Consider the following 22701-nt stretch of genomic DNA (forward strand, 5'->3'; position numbering starts at 1 on the left):
CACCTACATTTTCTGTTGCCTTTAGGTTGACTTTTTTCTTTTCCATGTCTTAAGTTGCCAACTTAGGTTGTTGATTTAATTTTTTAGTTTAGGGGATTTCTGAGACAAGATCTTGCAATGTAAGCATGAGTAGAACTTTCTATGTAGACCAGAGCAGCCTTGAACCTGAAGAGGTCCCTTCTGCCTCTGCCTCCTACTGCTGGGGCTACAAATGCGGGGCAACACACCTAGCCTCTTTCTTATTTTACTTTTACATAAACCTCTATAGCATAAATTTCTCATTACTTCTGCCTTGGCTGCATTTTATAAGCCTTGGTATGTTGTGTTTCAGCTTCATCCACTTGCTTTGTAACTTGTCTTGTGATTTCTCCTCTAAACCATATTTAACAGTATATTATTTGGTTTCCACAAAATTGTGAATTTCTCATACTTTACTTTTAATACTGACTTCTAACTTCACCTTGTTGTGGTAAGAGGACACTTGAGGTGCTCTCTGTCTCTTTTCACTTACTGATATGAATTTGTTGTAACATGCTGTCCATGATGGGAAATATCCTGTTGTGTGCACTTGAGAAAAATGTGTCTGCTGCTGTTAGACCAAGCTGTGTCTATATCTCCAATGGAGTTGACCTGTTGTGTTGCTTCCATCTTCTGTGCCTTACTCACCTGCATCTGGTTATTCTGTGCGGCACTAAGAGTAGGGAGTTTATTATTGTAAAACTTTGTTTTTCTTTTTAATTCCTTAAGTTTTGATGCATATGTTTTAAAGGAACTAATATTAGGTTAATTATTATTATATACCTCTTTCCTTCATTGAACTTTCTGATTCAATTTTATGTGACATTAGTATGACTATTCTTGCTCTTTTTAAAATGACTTTTATACATTATGTTATTTTTCTGTTCTTTGATGTTTAACCTTTATTTATGTGTAAGATGAATCCTTTATAGGTACCATCTGGCTGGATCGTGTCTTGTCTACTCTACCGATCTCTAGGTCTTGACTAAAGCATCTAATTTACTCAGAGGTAAACTACTCACTGATGAAGAGGGATGATCATCATTTTGCTATTGATTATTAGTCTTTGGGTTTTTTTTTTTTTAATTCCTCTACTGCTTTTTTTCATTTGTTTTTGCTGGCTTTTATAGAGGAATATTTAAATTTCTTCCTTACTTTTTATATATATTTTATAGCTAGGAGCCTTGTGATTACCATAAGAATTATATTCAATATGCTGAAGTCATCATACTCTAATTTGAATTTATAGCATCTTATCTTCTGTAATATACAAAGACTTCTGTTTTTTTGGTAGCTCTTTCTAGGACTTTTGATTTTTTTTTTTTTTTTTGCATTTATTTACTCTGGCTCCCAGGGACTGAACACAGGTCATCAAACTTGGCTGCAAGTTACTGTACAGCATCTTGTTCTTTCCGTGGCCCCTTTTTTTCTTGTTTGTTGATGAAACAAGATCGAAGTGTGTACTCCCTGGGTAATCCAGGCTGGCGTCCAACACAGACCCTCGTGCTTCTGCCTGCTGAGTCACACCACCATGCACCCTGAGATTTCTGATGTCACAGATTATGTTTTTATATTAACTAATCATTCTATTAAATTATATTGAAGAAAATGTTACAAGCTAAAGTTGTATTAATACCAACTTTTATCATTTTTTTCATACAGTTTTGAGTCACTGTCTAAGGTTCTTTATTTCACTCTGAAGAGTTTCCTTGTGTTCTTACAAGACAAAAGTAACAAATTCTTTTAGGTAGGAATTTCTTAATTTCTCTCTTACTTTTGGTTGACAGTTATTGTTAGTTTATTTAGTTGGTTCTTTTAAAAGACACTTTGACTGTACTGTCTTCTGCCTGTGCAAGTTTCAGTGGAAACTGCTGCTGGTCTTCTTGGGGTCCTCTTGCATGTGATCTGCCACTTTCCTCGGTTTGCTTTCAAGACTGGTTGTCTTTTAGAAATTTTATTTTGTCTTAGTTTAGTCTTTAGAGTTCATCTCACTTGGATTTCGCTGTACTTCTTGTACTTCATTTATACTTATGACTTTCATTAAATTTGGAAAATTTTCAGACATTATAGTGGTTAATCCTTTATGCTCTACTTTCTTTTAATCCAGAATGAATGTTTCCTCCCACAATACATATATTCATTGGCATGATGATTTATCTTCATTGTCAACTTGACTGTATTTAGAATCACCATGGAAACACACCTCTGGGAAGATCTACAAAAGCATTTTCATAAGATTTAAGTGAACAAGGGAAGACCCACCCTTAATGGGGGTGACATCATTCCATGGGCTTGTGTCCTGAACAGAGTAAAAAAAGTGCTAAGCACTTAACAGCATTCACCTCTCTGGACCTCTTCAGTGAGACGTTACTTGTGGCCTCATACTCTGCTTGCTATACCTTCCTCTTGTAATGGACTGTGCCTCTATGAACTGTGAAGCTGAATAAACCTCTTCTTTAGTTTCCTCTGTCAGGTGTTTTTGCCAAAGCACATCACTAATACAATGGGCTTGATGGACTTCAAGGACCTCTTAAGCACAGCTTCATTTTCTTCCTTTTTTGTATATGTATTCATGTGTGAGTGGCGTGCGTGCATGTGTGTGTGTTGCTAAGGGGATAGTAAATTTTTTTTGAGACAGGTTTTTTTCACTAGCCCAGGCTCCAAATTACGGTAGGTTGGCTGACCTCAGGCACCTCTCTGATTCCATCTTCTCGGCACCCAGCCTAAAAGTGAGCTTTTGTGTGATCCTGGAGGCTGAACTTTTTTGCCCATGCTTGCAAGACAGGCATTTACCAACTGAGACATTTCTTCTAACTCCTTCAGTTGTTTTACTGCCTGATCTTCAGACTTGATAATTTCTGTTCACCTATTTTTAAATTCTTCCTTCTACCTGATCAAATGTGTCCCTAAATCCTTCTAGTAAAATGTTCCTTTTAGTTTTCAATTACAGAATTTATTTTTGGTTTTTGTTAGGAATTCCATCGCGTTGTTGTTGTTTCCATTCTACACATACTTCATTTTCTTGACTTTTTCTAGTGTTCTCTTTGGTTCTTTGAGCACTTTACGACAGTTATTTAAGTTTTTTGTCTACTGGATCTGTTTAGAAGTTCCATCATCATCCTTTTCAGGGACATTGTTATAGACAATTTTTGCCTTTTGGGTGAGCCATGTTGCATTCTTTCACTGTACCTCTTGTAGCTTTCTCATTAAAAACTAGACATGCAGGGTCTAAAGATGTGGATCAGGACCAGCATTCAGTCCCAGCACCCACATGGTGGCTCACAACCACCTGTACCAGGTCATTCAATGACATCTTTTGAACTCTGTAGACACCGACATGCAAATGGTACATTTTCATACACAGGCAAAACACTCACGTAAATAATCTCAAAAGAAGTTGCTATTGCTGCTTTGCTTTGTGTGGTTTTTTATACGAGACATCCAAATCTCATAGTGTAATGACTCTTGAACCTGGATTCTCCTCCTTCCCTGGGGTTCGGTGAATTTTAAAACTTGTGACTGCCTCTGTGCCCTTGATCAGCAGAAGTAGTGCCTCTAAGGTAGTGGTTCTCAATCTGAGTAACAACCCTTTGGGGCTGAAAGACTCTTTCAGATGGATCACCTAAGACCATCTACACCTCAGATATTTACATTACAATTCATAGCAAAATTATAGTTATGAAGTAGCAACAAAATAATTTTATAGTTGTGGGGCCAGCACAACATGAAGAACTGAATTAAAGGGTCACAGCGATAGGAAGGCTGAGAACAACCACTATAAGGTCTTTCCAGATCTTGTGTCTTTCTCTGGAAATACGTGCTTAGTTTTCAGTTTTCCTGGATATGTAGTATTTTTGAAATGTCATGTTTCTAGTATCTGATTGCCCAAAAGAAAAAAATAAAAATAAAAACAAGTGATTCACTTTCCAAAATCCTTCAGAGCCGACATAGGAGATCAGATGCAAAGTTAGAAGCCAAGTCAAAGACCTCTTTTTTCTTTTTAAATTTATTTACTATGTGTCCAATATCTGCATCTATGCCCTCACATCAGAAGAGGGCACCAGATGTCATTATAGATGGTTGTGAACCACAATGTGGTTGCTGGGATTTGAACTCAGGACCTCTGGAAGAGCAGACAGTGTTTTTAACCTCTGAGCCATCTCTCCAGCCTGCCAATGACCTCTTTACCTGCACCATTTGATAGGGACCACCAAGCCCTGGACAGAGCACAGACCCCAGATGACTAGAGAACAGGATCCTTACCCTGGATCTCACCCTGGATCTCACAAGTCACATGGAGTTTGAGCTAGGAACGTGGGGAAAGAAAGTGCAATTGCTACTGTGCTAAGAGTTGAGGCTTATGAAATTAGCTGCACTTTACAGTTAAGCCTTCCCCCGGAAGTTGTAACTTTTTGATAGTCTCCAGAGCTCCAAAGCTGTTCTATCATACAGACTGTGCCACTGCAATAGGGTCTAGATGGGGGAATCTCCAGTACTCCCCATTCTGCCTTCTCCCCAGAATTCTCACAAGGTTTTACATTTTTTTAAATAATTAATTTTATTTATGTGCATTAGTATGAAGGTGTCAGATTCCTTCAAATTGGCATTACAGACAGTTGTGGGTTGCCATGTGGGTGCTGGGAATTGAACCCTGGTCTATTTGAAAGAGCAGATAGTGCTCTTAACCGCTGAGCCATTTCTCCACCACCAAGGTTTTACTTTTCTCCTAAGCTGTGAAATAATGTAACAGTAAGGTAGATTTTCCTTTAACTGAGAAAAAAATAATTAAAGTTGTGCACATCTATTTAATAAAAATTATATTAAGCCTTTCTTTAAAAAAAAAGTAATGAATTGTGCTCTACATTTTGAACGTTCTCTATTTCTTTCTTTACAGAGTATACAATAATGCTTTAAAATGTAAAAAGCGCTCATCAGGGTTAGATGGTGTTGACAATGTACAAAGTTGAATCTGACTTCAGAGCTAGATGTCTGGAACCCTTTATCTCTAATCTAGTAAACTTGGCAAGAGGGTGGAAACAGAAAAAAAAAAAAATAGAAAAAGAAAAAAAAAAGCTAGCATGTAAGGTTTACTAATTGAAAATTAGTAGTTCTCTTCAGGCGATTTCCTCAGTGTGGTAGCACTGCAGAAATGCAAAGGTCCCAAGTGAGGACACAGACGTCTTGTGCCTTGTTCTTGACTGGAGTGCTTGCTTGCTGTCTCTGCTCCCATCCAGCAGGTAGCAGAACAGTGGGTGTCAGCAAATGCTGTTTGTTCTTGACCAGTCAGTGGAAGTTTGTGACCTGGCACTGCCCACTGCAGCAGTGCTGAGCAGTGGGACCCTGAAGCTGTTCTATGGTCTTCCGAGCTCTCCCCTGGTGAAAAGATTAATGCTGTTTCCATGCTCGTGTTATTGGAACTATTTCCACATAGAAGCAGGAGCTTATCTTCACCTGTCTTGCTCACACTCACACAGAGCTGGCCTTCTGCTATGGATGGTGGAGCAAGAAGGTCCTTTGCCAAATGCAGGCAGTGCACCTTGTCCTTTCCAGCCTCAGGACTATAACAGTTAGATCTCAGACTACTTCTGTCCCAGATAGCCTGTTATAGAAAGCACAAAACAAGCTACAACATAAACTGGCAAGAAAATAAATCAAAGACATATTTGTGAAGGCACACATGCAGCTTTGTGCTGAGTAATGGGTAGAGGCAGGAAAAATTTGGAGAATCAAGCTAGAAAAACTCTATAGATTGTTGTTAATGGGGTAACGCTAATTCTGACTGAGAAGATGAGCATTAGGCAGAGCCTAAATAATCTTAGGAATGATTGTCGTAGGCCACATAATAACATGTTGGTCAACAGCAGACTGCATATATAAGGATGGTCTCATAAGTTTCCAGTGGAGCTTGGAAGTGAGTATCAGCTATAAGGTTGTAACGTAGCACAGTGGTTATATGTTGGTGATAATGCTGATCTAAGCAAACCCATCGCCACAACTGTATGAAAGCATAGCACATCCAAAATGTATAACACAAAGTACTTCCTAATGGTAGCATGTTACTCAGTTGCCGATTTATGTGTTTACAGCATACTTTTTAGCATTATTTCAGAGTATGTTCCTATTTACTCAAAATTACTGTTTTGTAAAGCAGCTGTGTTGTGCTGGCAATGGCTTCATATGTCTCATGTTCACTAGCTCTCTGACCACTACGGTCTGGCCAGGTCCCAGGCCCCAGCTCACCTAGAAGCCACTAAGTGACTGACTGTCCCGTAGATAGGTTTAGATAGGTGTGTAAGTGCTTTCTGTGCTATTGGCGCAACAAAACTACATATCCACACACTCCTGGAAATGTATCTTCATTCTGAAGGGGCATGTGACTGGCTGCTTATCCTTCAGTAGTTGTGCTCAAAATGCAGAAACACAGATAACAGAAAGCCATTCTGCTGAGGGTCCAGAGGGAAATGAGAAACAGGTATTCAAGACTGTAGTTTGTGTGCAGGTGCACAGAGGTTGGCAGGGCGCACCTGCGTGCTAGGACAAGGCAGCAGGCTTTCAGAGCAGCAGCCTAAAATGTCTGGCAGAAAGAATATCTAAGCAGTGGAGGACTCAAGGTTTGACACAGCTGTTTTGGCCCCATACAGTAAGGAAGAAAAACAGAAATGATTTAAATGCGGAATCCATAATTAAAAGGGAAGCAGAAAGGGAGGATTTGGAAACCTCTTAGCCTGGCCACGTAAAGAATAGAAGAACATGTTTGGGAAAGACTACAGAGGGTGTGGCCCAGCAACTGTTTGCTCAAGAGATTAGTGAATACAAAGAAGACAGCTTCTAATCCTCCAGTCAGCAAAAGACCCTGAAGGTATTTCGGAGAATTTCCAGGCTAGCTAAGGCATTGAGTGAACTATTTCAGAGTTGTGCCCACAGGATTTCAGCATTCACTGCCCTGTACCTCTGGACTCTGATTTCTGAATTCTGACACAGTAGTCCCAGCCAGGGTTCAAGGTGATTGTGTGTGTGTGTGTGTGTGTGTGTGTGTGTGTGTGTGTGTGTGTGTGTTTTGGGGAGGGAGCATTTGACTCCACCCTCTGCTCTGGGAGGCACAAGCTATAAACTTTGGCAGTATCCACCTGGTCTCAGCTCTGTGGGTGTGAGCAGTGTTAAGAGCACTGGTGCCATAGTGGTCTACCTAGACTTCAAGTGATGTCATTGACAGCTTGGGGATCTAGGCAGCAACCTGCCAGAAGTACATAATTACTGCAGAGTTCAGCCTAAGGCAATACTTAGTGGAGTTGTAGGAGCAGGGTAGCCCCAGAGTTCACAGGATTTTAGGAATACATATGTGCTACTTTTCTTGTTGCTAAGAGAAAAACAAGATAAAGGCTACTTAAAGGATAAAAGGTCTATTTAGGCTGATAGTTTCAGGGCATAGCCATACCAGAGTGGCATGTTGGGGGTTGGTCTGGGGCTAGGTATCCAAATGCTAAATACTGGCCCCCATGATCTGGTTACAGCCCACATTCTCATGTACACCAAGTGATGTTGTGTAAAATTTGCTCGCCAATATTCTCTGACTGGTTAAATAAAGTTGCTGACAGCCTATAGCTGGGCAGAAGAGAAGCAGGCAGAGCTTAGGTCCCTGGGCTTGGCGTCTCAGAGGAGAGAAAAGCAGGAGAGGAAGCAGGAGAGAAGGAAGTTGCCATGGGGCAGTATAGACCTTGAGCACGTGGCCTTGAGAGCTGGCCTGATGGATCAGAAGCAGCCAAGGCAGAAACAATTATGGCATATAACTTGGGTTGTGTTACATAGCTGGGAAATAGCTTAGAGCTTGATAGCTGCCCAGTGATGGTGTTTTAAACTTTTTATAAATCTGAAAGGTCTCTGTCTTATTATTTGGAAACTAACTAGGGTAGAGAAGCCCTCTAGAGGCTAACAGCCACTCCACAACAGGGGCTCCGGCTGTGATAACAAGGACATAATACAACTGGTTACATTTCACCTACAGTAAGGATGCAGAGAGAGATGGATTCAGGTCTTAAACTCACTTTCCCCCTTTTCTTTTTTATTCAGTCAAGGGCCCTTAGTCTGTGGGATTCTGCCACAGACATTCAAAGTGGAACCATCCTCCTCAGTTAAAAACCCTCAGACACACCCAGAAGTTTGTCTCCTAGGTTATTCTAAATCCAGTCAAATGGACAATGAAGATTACCCATTGCAGGCCATAAGCACAAATCTCTAGTCTAGGAAGACTGCAGGTGAGAAGTTCCAAGCCATGAGAGTTTCTGAGTAGACTGAGCACAGCAAAGACAGATGAACCTTGAACCTTGTGGGCCTATCCACTCCTGCAGTCCAGAGTGTGAGGCATGACATCAAAAGAGCTTATCCCAGGGTCTTAAAACTTAATGTTGTGAGACTCTAATCTTGCATATATACCACAGGCAAACCAAGGAGACCAACACCAGAAGGCCTGCTAACACTCCCATGCCCGCCCATTCCTTCAGATGATTCATGGCTGCAGCAATCCATGTTGATAATCCTGTGGCTAGTCCTGCGTCCACTCCGGTAGAATTTACTGTGACAATGGCCACTCTCAGCTGCTCCATCATAGTATCGAATTCTCCAGTCCAATTACCTAAAATATAGCTCGACAATTGTTTAGACAGATTTGCAGCGCAGGAAAAATTCTCATGTTGTATGCTAGTGACACAAAGTCCAGCATACTTTCATTGACAGCCAGGTTGAGCGATTTGCCATAGGGTATCAATTTGCTCCTGCAAGAGGTCAATCCTCTGATTGAACACCATCAAGCTTCCTTTTAGTTGAGCACTCAGGGTCAGCCGCTTTGGACCCAGAGAAGAGCATGTCTGATTGCATGCGGGTTGATGCCCCAGGTCCCGCCTCTGAGAAAAAGGTATCGGACGGGTCCGATGCTCTTTGGGTGGATGACACCTAAATGAACATCTGTACAAAGTCCCAATTTATTTCTAATATCAGAGATCAGACCTCTACTCTTGCCTGATGCGTCTAAAACAAAAAGGGGGAACTGTAGAGAGCTGCAGAATGCTATGCCTTAAAGATGGAGCTGGTTTCCGCCCTCCACCTTCCCGATGGTGAGTGCTCTCTGTCAGGAACAACTCCACATTTGGCTAAGGCCGAGGATCTGGCTTGCTTCCATGTATGTGGACCTATCTGCATTGCCCCCGTGGCACGCCTGGGTTGGCTACCCAGAGGCTATTTAAGCTGTGGGCTGGCTTTCCCCGGGGTCCGAGGATTGTTCAATGTTCCTGAATAAACTGCATTGAAAAAAAAAAAAAAAAAACTTAATGTTATTTCCTCTCTTGTTGTATTTTGGACTTACTAAGAAGCAGCTAGCCCTTCTTTCCTGTTAAGATGAGAGTCTTTATCCTAAGCCTGTATGGTTCTTGAATTTAGAAGCAAATGACATTTAATTACACAGGTTCAAAGCTCGGGTTCATTTGTCTGGTGAGTGAATTATGACACTCCCAACTCTAAATTTTTGAATTAGGTCTGGAATGAGCTAAGACCAGTGCTGCTGAAATAGAATGGATTTATTTTGCAAAAGAAAATATGAATGTAGGCCTAATAAGGCAGAATGCTATGATAAGAATATGTCCACCAAAGTTCATCCTTTGAAAATTTAGTCTCCAGTGAAACTATGTCGAGAAGATTTCTAAGAGAGGGTTAGAGTGTGAGAGCTCTACCCTCCCTCATGTATGTAATTGTGGCCTCTTACCATTGGGTGTTCTGTCATAGCATGAGACCACAATAAGACACAGGCACCATAGGTGTGTACTTGCCAATTTCCAGAAATATATATATACATACATACATATATATATCATTGGGCTGGCAAGATGGCTCAAAAGGATGACTGCTTCCCACCAAGGCTGAAAACCTAAGATTGGACCCTGGAACCCAAGTGGTGGAAGGAGGGAATCTACCTCTACAAGGAGGGAATCTACCTCTACAAGCTGTGCTCTAACTTTGATAATAATAGTTTAGGCTACTTGCTCTTACTCTCCTTTTTAAAAATTATGACCTTCTAAGCCAGGCATGGTGGCATATGCCCAGCACTCAGGGAGGCAGAGGCAGGCAGATCTCTGTGAGCTTGAGGACAGCCTGATCTACAAAGTGAGTCCAGGTCAGCCAAGGCTACACAGAAAAACCTGTCTTGAAGAAATAAAAATACCAAATAAATAAACATTTTGCTTTTCTATAGTGTCATCTATCTAGCACTTACCTTTTGTATTAGTTCAGTTTTAATTACTATAATGAGAGCCTGTAACTAGATCCTTTATGAGGAAAGTAGCTTACAGTTTTATAGACTGAAGGTCATGGGTCTGGGCCAGTTATTGTGGATGATATTCACAGTGGCAGGTGTGTGTGTGAGAGAGAGAGAGACAGAGAGAGAGGAGAGATGCTTCACTTCTTCTTAGGGTCATCCTACTAACAGCCACTCCACGTTAGGCTCCATTTCTTTCTTAAAGTACAATTCTTCTTGACATCACCACATGAGAGACTAAGCTTCCAACACATGACCCTTTGGAAATACAACCAAACCATGTCCAAACTATACCAACTTCTCCAAACTCTGGTTTTCACTGCCCAACTATGATCAATAAAATATGCACATAGTATCTCCCACTCTAAATTCACAACAGCACAGATAAATATATCACTGTATCAATCTTTATTTTTTAAATTTTTTTATTATTTATTACAATGTATACACTTTGTATCCCACTGTGGACCTCTCCGTTCTTGCCTCCCAATCCCTCTCTCTCTCTCCTTCTTCTCCCCCTATGCTTCTCCCCTAGTCCACTGATAGGGGAGGTCCTCCTCTCCTTCTATATGACCCTAGCCTATCAGGTCTCATCAGGACTGATTGCATTGTCTTTCTCTGTGGCATGGTAAGGCTGCACGCCACCCCCGCCCCAGAAGAAGGTGATCAGAGAGACTGCCAGTGAGCTCATGCCAGAGACAGCTCCTGCTCCCCTTACTAAGGAACCCAGGAGGAGACTGAGTCTATGGACTACATCTGTGCAGAGGTTCTAGGTCCTCTTCTCTGCAGGGACCCCAGAGCCCAGTTGTTGGGTTTTTTGTTGTTGTTGTTGTTGTTGTTTGCTTTGTTTTTTTTGGGGGGGAGGGGGATCTTTTTCTGTTTTGTTTTGTTTTGTTTTGTGCCTCTGTTCATCTCCCTTTGGAGTTCCTGTGGCCTCCAGGTCTTTCTATCTCCCCCCACCCCCTTGTTTTTTTTTGTTTGTTTGTTTTTGTTTTTTGTTTTTTGTTTTTTTGTTTTTTTGTTTTTTGTTTTTTTTTTTTTTTTTCATAAAATTCCATGCACTCTGCTCAAAGTTTGGCTATGAGTCTCAGCCTCTGCTTTGATAACCTTGGTTAATAGAGTCTTTCAGAGGCTGTCCAAGGTAGATTTCTGTACTGTTCCCTGTCTTCTCCTGCTTCCCATGTCTATTGCATTTTCCCTTCTGAATGAGGACTGAGCATCTTCCCTAGGGTCTTCCTTATTGTTTAGCTTCTTTAGGAGTATAGATTTTAGTATGTTTATCCTATTATATGTCTAATAACCATTTATGAGTGAGTGTATACCAGGTATGTCTTTCTGCTTCCGGGATACCTCACTCAGGATAATCTTTTCTAGATACCACCATTTTCCCACAAATTTCATGATTTCCTTGTTTTTTATTGCTGAGTAGTATTCCATTTGGTAAATGTACCACAATTTCTGTATCCATTCCTCAACTGAGGGACATTTGGGTTGTTTCCAGCTTCTAGCTATTACAAATAAAGTTGCTACGAACAAGGTTGAGCAAATGTCCTTATTGTATACTTGACCATATTTTAGATATATGTCTAGAAGTGATATAGCTGGATTTGAGGAAGTGCTATTCCTAATTGTCTGAGAAAGTGCCAGATTGATTTCCAAAGTGGTTGTACAAGTTTACATTCCCACCAGCAATGGAGGAAGGGTTCCCCTTTCTCCACATCCTCTCCAGCATGTGTAGTCACTTGAGTTTTTTATCTTAGCCATTCTGATGGGTGTAAAGTGAAATCTCAGGGTTGTTTTGATTTTCATCTCCCTGATAACTAAGGACGTTGAACATTTCTTTATTTCTCTGCCATTCGATAGTCCTCTATTGAGAATTCTCTGTTTAGCTCTGAAACCCATTTTTTAAATTGGGTTACTTGGTTTGATGGTGTTTAACTTCTTAAGTTCTTTATATGTTCTAGATATTAACCTTCTGTCAGATATAGGGTTGGTGAAGATCCTTTCCCAGTCTGTAGGCTGTAATTTTGTTCTGATGACACTGTCCTTTGCTTTTCAGAAGGTTTTCAGTTTCATGAGGTCCCATTTATTAACTGTTGGTCTTAGAGCCTGTGCTGTTGGTATTCTCTTCAGGAAGTTGTCTCCTGTGCCAGTGAGTTCAAGGCTCTTCACCACTTTTTCTTCTAACAGGTTTAGTGTGTCTGGTTTTATGTTGAGATCTTTGATCCACTTGGACTTTAGTTTTGTGCAGGATGATAAATATGGATCTATTTGTGTTTTTCTACATGTAGATATCCAGTTAGACTGGCACCATTTGTTGAAGATGCTCTTTTTTTCCATTGCATGATTTTGAATTCTTTGTCAAAAATCAAATATCCACAGCTGTGTGGGTTTATTTCTGGGTCTTCTATTCAATTCCATTGATCCTCTACCCTGTTTCTTTGCCAGTACCATGCAGTTTTTATTATTATTGCTCTATAGTACAGCTTGATATCAGGGATGGAGATAACTCCAGTAGATTGTTTTAGCAGTTCTGGGTTTTTTGTTTTTCCAAATAAAATTGAGAATTTTTTTTCAAGTTCTGTAGAAAGTAGTGTTGATGGGAATTGCATTCAAGCTGTAGATTGCTTTTGGTAGGATGGCCATTTTCACTATGTTAATCCTACTGATCCATGAGCATGGGAGATCTTTCCATCTTCTGATTTCTTCTTCAGAGACTTGAAGGTTTTTTCAGACATGTCTTTCACATGCTTGGTTAGGGTTACACCAAGGTACTTTATGTCATTTGTGGCTATTGTGAAGGGTGTTGTTTCCCTAATTTCTTTCTCAGCCCTTTTGTCTTTTGTATACAGGAGGGCTACTGAATTTTTTGAGTTAATTTTGTATCCAACCACTTTGCAGAAGGCGTTTATTAGCTAAAAGAGTTCTCTGATAGAATTTTGGGGGTCGCTTATGTATACTATAATATCATCTGCAAATAGTGATACTTTGACTTCTTCCTTTCCAGTTTTTATCCCCTTTATCTTCTTTAGTTGTCTTATTGCTCTAGCTAGGACTTCAAGTACTATGTTGAGGAGATACGGAAAGAGTAGACAGCCTTGCCTTGTCCCTGATTTCAGTGGGATTGAATTAAGTTTCTCTCCATTTAGTTTGATACTGGCTATAGGTGTGCTGTATATTGTTTTTACTATGTTTAAGTAAGTGTCTTGTATCCCTGATCTCTCCAAAACTTTAAACATGAATGTGTGTTGGATTTTGTCAAATGATTTTTTGGCATCTAAGGAGGTGTGGTTTTATTTTTATTTTTATTTTTTTTTGGTGGATCACATTGATGGATTTTCATATATTGAACCACCCCTGCATGCCTGGGATGAAGTCTACTTGGTAATGGTGCATGATATCTTTTATGTATTGTGAATATATTATTGAGTATTTTGAGTCAATGTTTGTAAGAGAGACAGGTCTGAAATTCTTTTTTGTTGGGTCTTTGTGTGGTTTAGGTATCAAGGTCACTGTGGCCTCATAGAATGAGTTTGGTAATGTTCCTTCTGTTTCTATTTTGTGGCATAGTTTAAAGAGTATTGGCATCAGCTCTTCTTTGAAGGTCTGGTAGAATTCTGCGTTGAAACTATCTGGCCGTGGGCTTGCTTTTTTATTTTTATTTTTTATTTTTTGGCAGGGAGACTTTTGATGGCTGCTTCTATTTCCTCGGAGGATATAGGACTGTTTAACCTACCTACCTGATCTTGGTTTAACTTTGGTAAATGGAATCTAACAAGGAAATTGTCCATTTCATTTAGATTTTCAAATTTTTGGTGCTTCTGAAGTAAGACCTAATAATTCTTTGAACTTTCTCTGTGTCTGTTGTATGTCCCTCTTTTCATTTCTGAGTTTGCTGATTTGAATAGTTTCTTTCTGCTTTTTAGTTAGTTTGACTATCTTCTTGATTTTTCCCAAAGAACCAGCTCTGGTTTCATTGATTCTTTGAACTGTTTTATTTGCTTGTTTCTAATTTATTGATTTCAGCCCTGAGTTTGATTATTTCTAGCCGTCTACTCCTCTTGGGTGTATCTGCTTCTTTTTTTCTAAGGCTTTCAGGTGTGTCATTAAGTTGTTTGTATGAAATGTCTCAAACTTCTTTCTGAAGGCACTTAGTGCTATGAACTTTCTTCTTAGGACTGCTTTCATTGTGTCTCATAAGTTTGGGTAAGTTGTGCCTTCATTTTCATTGAATTTTAGGAAGTCTTTAATTTCTTTTTTTTTTTTTTATTTCTTCCCTGATCCAGCTGTCATTGAGTAGAGAGTTGTTTAGTTTTCATGTGTGTAAGCTTTTTGTTATTTCTGTTGTTGTTTTGAGGTCTAGTTTTAGTCCATGGTAGTCTGACAGGATACAAGGGATTAGTTCAACCTTCTTGTATCTGTTGAGGCTTGCTTTGTGTCCAACTATATGGCCAGTTTTGGAGAAGGTTCCATGGGGTGCTGAGGAGAAAGTAATTCTCTTTTGAGTTTGGGTGAAAAGTTCTGTAGACATCTATTAGGTCCATTTGATTTAGGACCTCTGTTACATTATTTCCTTACTTAGCTCATGTCTAGATGATCTGTCCCTTGGTGAGAGTGGAGTGTTGAAATCTCCCACTATTAAGGTGTTGGGATTGATGTGTGATTTGAGCTTTAATAACGTTTCATTAACAAATGCAGGTGCTCTTGTGTTTGGGGCATAGATGTTCAGGGTTGTGCTGTCCTCCTGGTGGATTTTTCCTTTGATGAGAGTGAAGTGTCCCTCCTCATCTTTTTTGATTAATTTTGGTTAAAAGACTATTTTATTAGATATTAGGATAGAAACCCCAGCTTGTTTTCTGGGTCCATTTGCTTGAAAAACATTTTACCAGCCCTTTACTCTGAGGTAGTGTCTGTCTTTGTTGCAATTTCTTGGATGCAGCAGAATGTTGAATCCTGTTTCCACAACCATTCTGTTAGTCTGTGTCTTTTTGTTGAATCCATTGATGTTGATAGATAATAGTGACCAATGAATGTTAGTTCCTTTTATTGTGGAGTTGGTGGTGATAGTGTGTTTGTGTGCTTGTCTTCTTTTGATGTTGTTGTTGTTGTTGTTGCAAAGTTATCTATGTCCTGTGTTTTCTTGTATGTAGTTGATTTCGTTAGATTGGAGTTTTCCTTCTAGTATCTTCTGTAGGGCTGGGTTGTTGTATAGATAGTCTTTAAATTTAGTTTTGTCATGGAATATTTTGTTTACTTCATCTATGTTGATTAAAAATTTTGCTGGGTATAGTAGTCTAGGTTGGCATCTGTGTTCTCATAGAGTCTGCATGACATCTGTCAAGGCCCTTCTGGATTTCATAGTTTCTGATGAGAAGTCTTGTGTGATTCTGATAGATCTACTTTCGTATGTTACTTGGCCTTTTTCCCTTGCTGCTTTTAATGTTTTTACTTTATTCTGTAGGTTTAGTTTTGACTATTATGTGATGTGAAGAGTTTCCTTTCTGGTCTAGTCTATTTTGTGTTCTGTAGGTCTCTTGTATGTTTAAGGACATTTCTTTCTTTAAGTTGGGAAAACTTTCTTCTATGATTTTCTTGAAAATATTTTCTAGACCTTGGAGCCTGGCATCTTCTTTTTCATCTATTCCTATTATTCTTAGATGTTTGTCTTTTAATGCCATCCTTGATTTCTTGGGTGTTTTGTGTTTATAACTTTTCCAATTTTATTTTTTCTTTGAGAGATGTATCCATTTCTGCAATTTAACTTCAAAGCTTGAGAATCTCTCTTCCATCTCTTGTATTCTCTTGGTGATGATTATCTTTGTGGTTCTTGATCTTTTCTCTTTGTTATCCAGCTCCAGTGTTTTCTCTGTTTGTGTTTTCTTTATTGAATCTAATTCTGTTTCCATGTCTTGCACCATTTCTTTCATCTTTTTGAATGTGGATTCCTGTCTTTCCATGATGGCCTCTATTTTTTTGTTGTTCATTTCCTCTTATGTACCTCTATATGTTCCTCCATATTTTTGTTCATATCTTCTTTATGTGCCTTGAATATAATTATAAATTTAAGATCATTTTCCTGTGTTTCAGCTGCAATAGAATATCCATTGATTTTTGCAGATTCTGGTGAAGCTATGATGTCCTGGGTTGCCTGTATTCTTACACTGGCCTCTAGCCATCTGATGGTCTGTAGCCTTCGCTGTTTGTTCCTGGAGTCTGTACTGCAGACTGGGTCTGTTTGTCTCTGGAGTCTGGAGTATTCTTCAGGAAGATGGGAGAGAGGTCTACAGGTTTGAGAGTTGGTATATCAGATGCAGCTAAGGCAGAAAGGCCACAGATGTGTGTGGACAAGCACAGGAGTATGTCTGCCTGGAAGAGTGGCGTGTGAGGAAGGAGCAAAAGTGCAGGTTGTAGTGCAGACATGGTTCTAAGTTCCCACAGGTACAGTGGGCTACAAAGAAGCCCTGAATGTTACAGTGGCCCACAGGCCTGTCTTGGCATTGTGCTCCAAGATCTGTCTGGGTTGCACCATCTTGGCTCCAGGAATTGTTCCCAGGAATTGTTTGCCTGGACTCCACTGGGAGACCCACAGAACAGGGGCTTCCATGCTTATAAGGCTGCCCCAGGGATCCCTATGTTGCCTACAGTGGGGAGGGCGTGTGTGGGAGGGCGCCAATGTCTTGCAGCTAGCATAGAGGGACCCCAGATCTGGGGCTCTGTACACACTCTCTCAAAGACCCATTCACTCACAGGGGTGTGTGGGAGGCACTTGGGAACATATGCGGTAAGCTCAGAAGACCCACAGTTTTCTGCTCTCAGATTTGGGTCTCCTGTTTGGCCTTTAGAGTAAGGAGGCCCTGTACCTGGAGGTATACACTCCCCACTGCTGCCGCAGCCACTCCACCATTGTCTGAATATGCAGCCAAAAGTGCAGGGGATCAATAGTTCGCCACTCTCAGGTACCTGGAAAAGTCCATGAGGTGCCTGGATCCCGTCTGTCCCAGCTCACGAGTTGTCTCCTTTAGCCCAGGAAGCCTCAAAGTCTATGCTCTGGTTTCACTCACCAGTTTTGGAGTTTCGGATCCTCTGCCCTTCAGAGATAGTGCTCACTGGTTGCCGCCATCATGGAGTCCTCTCGTATCAGTCTTTCCCATCCTAGAGTCTTACGAGAAATCCTAGCACACACAGGAAAGTCTCTAACGCTTGAGGGCTGTGATGGTACATGAAGTTAAAACCCTCATGGAGGCTCAAGAGGAGTCACTTTTCAACATAAGTCATTATACATGGCCTTTCCCTAGCACAAGAGCACAGTCAATCATTACATCTATATTTAACACAGGAAAGCAAGGTCTAAAGGAGTGAATGAAAGAGACCAGCTTTGTCCCTGGGCCTTTATAACTGAAATCTGAGAGAGATGAGAAATTTTGAGGAACTAGAAGCATTTAAGATGAGCTAGACAGCAGACGAAGAAACGGACATACGAGCAAAGACATGGACATAAGAACAACAAGGATGTGGTCTGGACGTACATAGTTCCTTTGGCCAAGGCACAGGACAAGTTACAGTGTTAAAAAGAAATTACAGTTGGAATCTAAGGCTCGTTCCAGAGCAAGGACAGTAGTGAGTGCCAAGCAAGGCATTTGAGTGAGGTCATTGGCACCATACTGAATCCTCTTGTACTCATCTGCCAGGCCCATCTGTGTGAACTAGCAGATGTAATACCCTGGGGACCTGTTGCTCCTGGCCACTTTAAATTAGACTGGCAAAAATTCCTTTTGAGAAATAGCAATTTTGAAAACTTTGCAAGAAATTCATGCTTACTGTAAAAGACATTGAGAAATGGAGGGAAAGGTATGAAGCAAGCAAAAATCATTCTGAATCCTGATATTCTAACCATTGAGAATGTTGACATTTCCACCCCCACTTTGTTTCTGCTTCTGCCTTGGTTTTCTAACCTAACACAAGTTGAATACTCCCCTATGGTAGAAGAGTTCCTTTGAAAACAGTATTATATCAGGACCACATGGCCTATTTGCCCATTTTTCTGACGTCAAGCAGGTCAAATTGCTCCTATTTATTTTGTATTAAATAAATTTGGTGGATAAGGTGTCACACACCTTTAGTCCCAGCAATTGGGAGGCAGAGGTGCATGGATCTTTGAGTTCAAGGCCTGCCAAAGCTTTATAGTAAGACCCTGCATCCAAAAAAAATAAATAAATAAAAAATAAAAAAGTTCCTTGTTGATGGACAAGAGTCTCCTCCCAAACCTTGTTTGCATTGTACATTCTTCTAAGCACTTTGGGGACAAAAACTCATTTAATCTTTACAACAATAAAAGAATGTCAATACAGAGTCATATCTCTAGTTTACAGATAAACAAGTTACAAGAAAGATTAGGCAACTTCCACAAAAGAGCAACTCTGTAAACACCAAACCAAACAAGAAACAACTAATAAAAAGCAGTAGCTCTTTCCCCAAAACTTAGTGCCTTTGGGAAAACTGGGTTCAAACAGTAAATATCAAGGTTACATTAGGAAATTATTTCAGAAAAAAATGAATACTGCTCTTTTTGCTTGTCCACAAAGACTGATGTTCAGCTGGAAAATGAGTTTATGACTTAACAGGTAGTGACTAACAGCTGTTTTCTTGAGTTTGGTGAAAGAAGAGTAAACGTCCTGGGGAGATGCAGCGTCAGATTAGTTTCCCCTGTACCTCCATTCGGGGACCAAAATCACCATGCAAATGTGGCAGCAGGACACAAACTGGAGTCACTGCATGCAGCTGCTCAGTAGCATCATGCAGCCCCAATGCTATGGGCTCTGTTTCTAATTCCTGAGGCAACCAGTTGTTGGTTAGCAAGCTAAGTATCTTACCTCCTTCTTCCTCCCTCCCCAACTGAATTTTTCAGCAAACACAGTGAGAGAACATGGTAACATTTGGTTCTTTGGTAGAAGAAAAGCCTTTTTATTTTGGAGTAAAACTAACCCCAAGTTCTCATTTTATTTCTGTATCCTTTGCCTTACAATGTCTTTACTGTTGGCTCTTCATAAAACACTGAGTGGGTAGCAAGGATTCCTCTAGGACAGAGGGAACTCAATTCTTATGAGAATAAATCCTGTTTCCAACCATACAATCAAGACCTTAGGGTAGTATGCTAACATCTTTAGACTTGTGTGTCTCTGTGCTGGACAGTTATGCTGAGAACACGGAGCAAGCCTATTGAGGCAATAATGAGGAAGCAGTCTTTTCATGCTTCCAGGAGGCTTAGCAAACCCTTTCCAGAAGAGAGCTGGGGAAAAAAAATGTGAGGACACAAAACAACAGGATGCATTTGGAAAGCTGGGACAGTATTGGCGAAAGACATTGAGTCATGTTATGTATGTGGTTAGTAATTGGAGGTGACAGTTTAAAATTCCCCAGTGGAGAGGCCAGCCCATCGCCATGGCACACAGGCAGGTGAAGATACCCAAAGGCCCTCCTACAGCCATACCACATGGTGCACCTCAGTGGAGAACACCCAGAGGCCTGTCTTCTGGGTGGCCACCTGTGGCAGGAGACGCTATGAAGTGCAAGTATGTGATGGACAGACGGGAGAGAAACAGAATCGGAAAAGTTTGAGCATCATGAAGAGAGGTGGAACTAGAGACCTGAGGAATAACCTCTTATGAGTGGCCTGCCTTGCCACCTGAGGCCATGGTGAAATCCCAGCCTGTGCTGCCACTGAGGGCCATGTATAGGACGATGGCCATGCAGCAACCGAGGCCTGGGTCAATGTTCATGTTATCACTAAAGACTATGCAGCTGTCCCTGGTCTGAGCTGCCGCTGGGACCATGCTGATTTCCAAGGGCTGTGCAGCGCTGCCCCTGCCCCTCACTGGCTGTGGCATGTTGTAGAGCTGACCCACATGGCTGCAGCACTCCTGTGGCAGAGCAGGCCTTGTCCCTCCCTTGGGCAGCATTGTAGAGCACTTGGTGTGGGGGAGCCAGCACAAAGGTGTGAGCCTAGGAGAGCTGGCCTGCCACTCATCTGCCATGAGGTGGCATGGGTGTGGGGGAGATGTCCTCCTCTGAGACCCTCACCACCTACAGCAGGCAGGAGAGCTGGTCCTAGGATTGTGAGAGTGGGAGAGCTGGCCCCATCCCTCACCAGCAGCAGCATGTGGGGGAATAGAGGCCTGTGCCTCAGCTAAGTAGCATAGCAGAGCTGGCCTTGATGGCAAAGGCACAGGTGAGTCAGTTCTGAGGGCATGAGAGCAAGAGAGCTGGCCTGCTCCTTGCCAGCTGAAGCATTGGATGAGCTAGCCTGGGTAGTGCTGGAGAGCTCACCTGGAGATGTGTGTGGAAGAGCTGGCAGGCTGACCAACTCAGCTGCCAACCCAAGCCGAGAGCCAGGACTTCGAGTTGGTTCATCCTAACATCTATGTCATCTATGAACTACAGGAAAGCCTGAAAGAAGGTCCTGGAGATTCAAAGCTGCAGCATCTTCATGATGCAGGGCAACAACAGACGGAGAGAAGTCTCAGTGAGGATCCAGTGTTGATAGTGTAGAGAAGCCCGAGGCCTCAGAGCAGGCCAATGACTCACTGTAAAGAACATTTAAAGGCTATATTGTGTGACACACTACAGCTTCCACGACAAGACATTTCTTATGTTTTGTTTTAGTTTTGCTTGTTTGTTTTAGTCTTCTTTTGTGGTGGAGGTTGCAAGGGTGGAGGGTAGATATGAAGGGATGGAGAGAAGAGATGAATGGGATTAGAGTACATGATGTGAAGCTCACAAAGAAAAAATTCCCAAATGAACCACAAGTGGTAAGTTCCTGCGGTGGCAAGAAGCATCTGAAATGGTCCCTGTTGTCTGTCTATATCTATCTACCTACCTGTTTGTCTGACTGTCTATCTATCTATCTATCTATCATCTATCTATCTATCTATTATTGTCCCAAGTTCAAGAATGGGTGGGTCTGTGTCTGTAGATACCAGAAAAAGAAAACAAGAATAGGAGTTTGGAATTCAGTGTGATTTGGTTTCACAATTGTTCCTCATTTCCCCCCTTGGGATTGTTCGGTTTTGGCATAACAAATCTCTTTATGTTTGCAAAGGATTATCCATAGATCCTACTTCTGGAGGAAAACTCAGACAAGGATTCAATAAATCTTCTAAAAAGGATTAACTCCTAGAGGCCAGGTAAGAACAAAGCCACATGTATCCAGGTGCAGCTGGTCATGTACAGGGCCCACTGAGTGAACCTCTGAGAGAGGGGCCTAGCGTGAGCAAGTCCTGAGAGGGACTGACAAAGTATTCCCTTGGAGCTGTTTGCTGAGCTTATGGTTTCAAAAGACACCTAGAATTTTTTTTATTTGTGGATTAAAGTGTGCAGGTAGTGTGCCTACGCATGCAGAAGCCAAAGGGCAGCTCCAGGTTTCATTCTTCAGGTACCAGTTGCCTCTCTCTCTCTTTCTTGTTGCCTGGAATGCAACAATTAACTAGGCTAGGTGGCTATTGAACACCAGGGCTATTTCTGCCTGTTTCTGCCTCTCTCTCTCCCTGAAATTATAAACAAACACACTTCACCATTCCTGGCTTTTTTTTTTTTTTTTGACAGGGTTTCTCTGTGTAGCCTTGGCGTCCTTAACTCACAGTGATCAGCCTGCCTCTACCTCCCAGAGTGCTGGGATTACAGGCCTGTGCAACTGTGCCCGGCAGCTTTTTTTTTTTTTTAAGCATGGGTTCTGAAAATTAAAATCATATCCTACACTTGCAAAGCAAGCACTATACCGAGCTATTTCTACAGTCCTGTTTATGTCTTGATTGTACAAGGAAAGAGAATGCTTATTTTTGACCTGGAAGCTATTGACTTTTCCATTTTTTTACAAATACACTTTCCCTAAAAAGTACCTTGTGCTCACATCCATAGACTCCTACATCTCTGTCCTGCTGGTGTGCATGAATACATTGTAATTTAGGTTGAGAGACAAGGTATCTCATGGTAGAAAGGCTGGCACAGATAAACATGCTTCCCATGACTTGGAAATCTGAAGGCACAGGTTACCTAGAATTTTCCATGTGCAGCCTGTGGTAATGCTCCTGCCTTTTCTCTTTCTGTCCTCAGACTGGCTTCCAGAAGTCTGGCTTCTGAAGACTAGATGTTTGGTCACCCAGAAACACCACCACAGAAGGCTAGAAACGTCTGTCCTTATCTGGCATCTTTCAGAACAAGTGATGTTAGCTTTCAACTTTATTTACTCCTTTGACACTTTTTAAAAGTCATTAAATTTATCAGCCTAAATCATAATGTCTGCTTTAATGATTCAAAGATTCAAAGATGCTTGAAGTGTCCTTAAGGCATTTAAGAATGACAATGTTTTTGATATTTATATATTTTTATGA

General features: G+C 41.1%; 1 protein-coding gene across 1 annotated transcript in view; it reads left to right on the top strand.

Moving 5' to 3' along the window:
- Window positions 1–21484, top strand: part of Zc2hc1b (zinc finger C2HC-type containing 1B) — a 55644-nt gene extending 34160 nt beyond the window's left edge. Inside the window, exon 7 of the mRNA XM_021655772.1 lies at window positions 21414–21484. Within this exon, the coding sequence (XP_021511447.1) occupies window positions 21414–21484 (71 nt within the window). The remainder of the gene's footprint in view (window positions 1–21413) is intronic.
- Window positions 21485–22701: the final 1217 nt, after the last annotated feature.

This window comes from Meriones unguiculatus, chromosome 3 (genome assembly GCF_030254825.1).
Source record: "Meriones unguiculatus strain TT.TT164.6M chromosome 3, Bangor_MerUng_6.1, whole genome shotgun sequence".
In the NCBI taxonomy this organism is placed as follows: Eukaryota; Metazoa; Chordata; class Mammalia; order Rodentia; family Muridae; genus Meriones; species Meriones unguiculatus.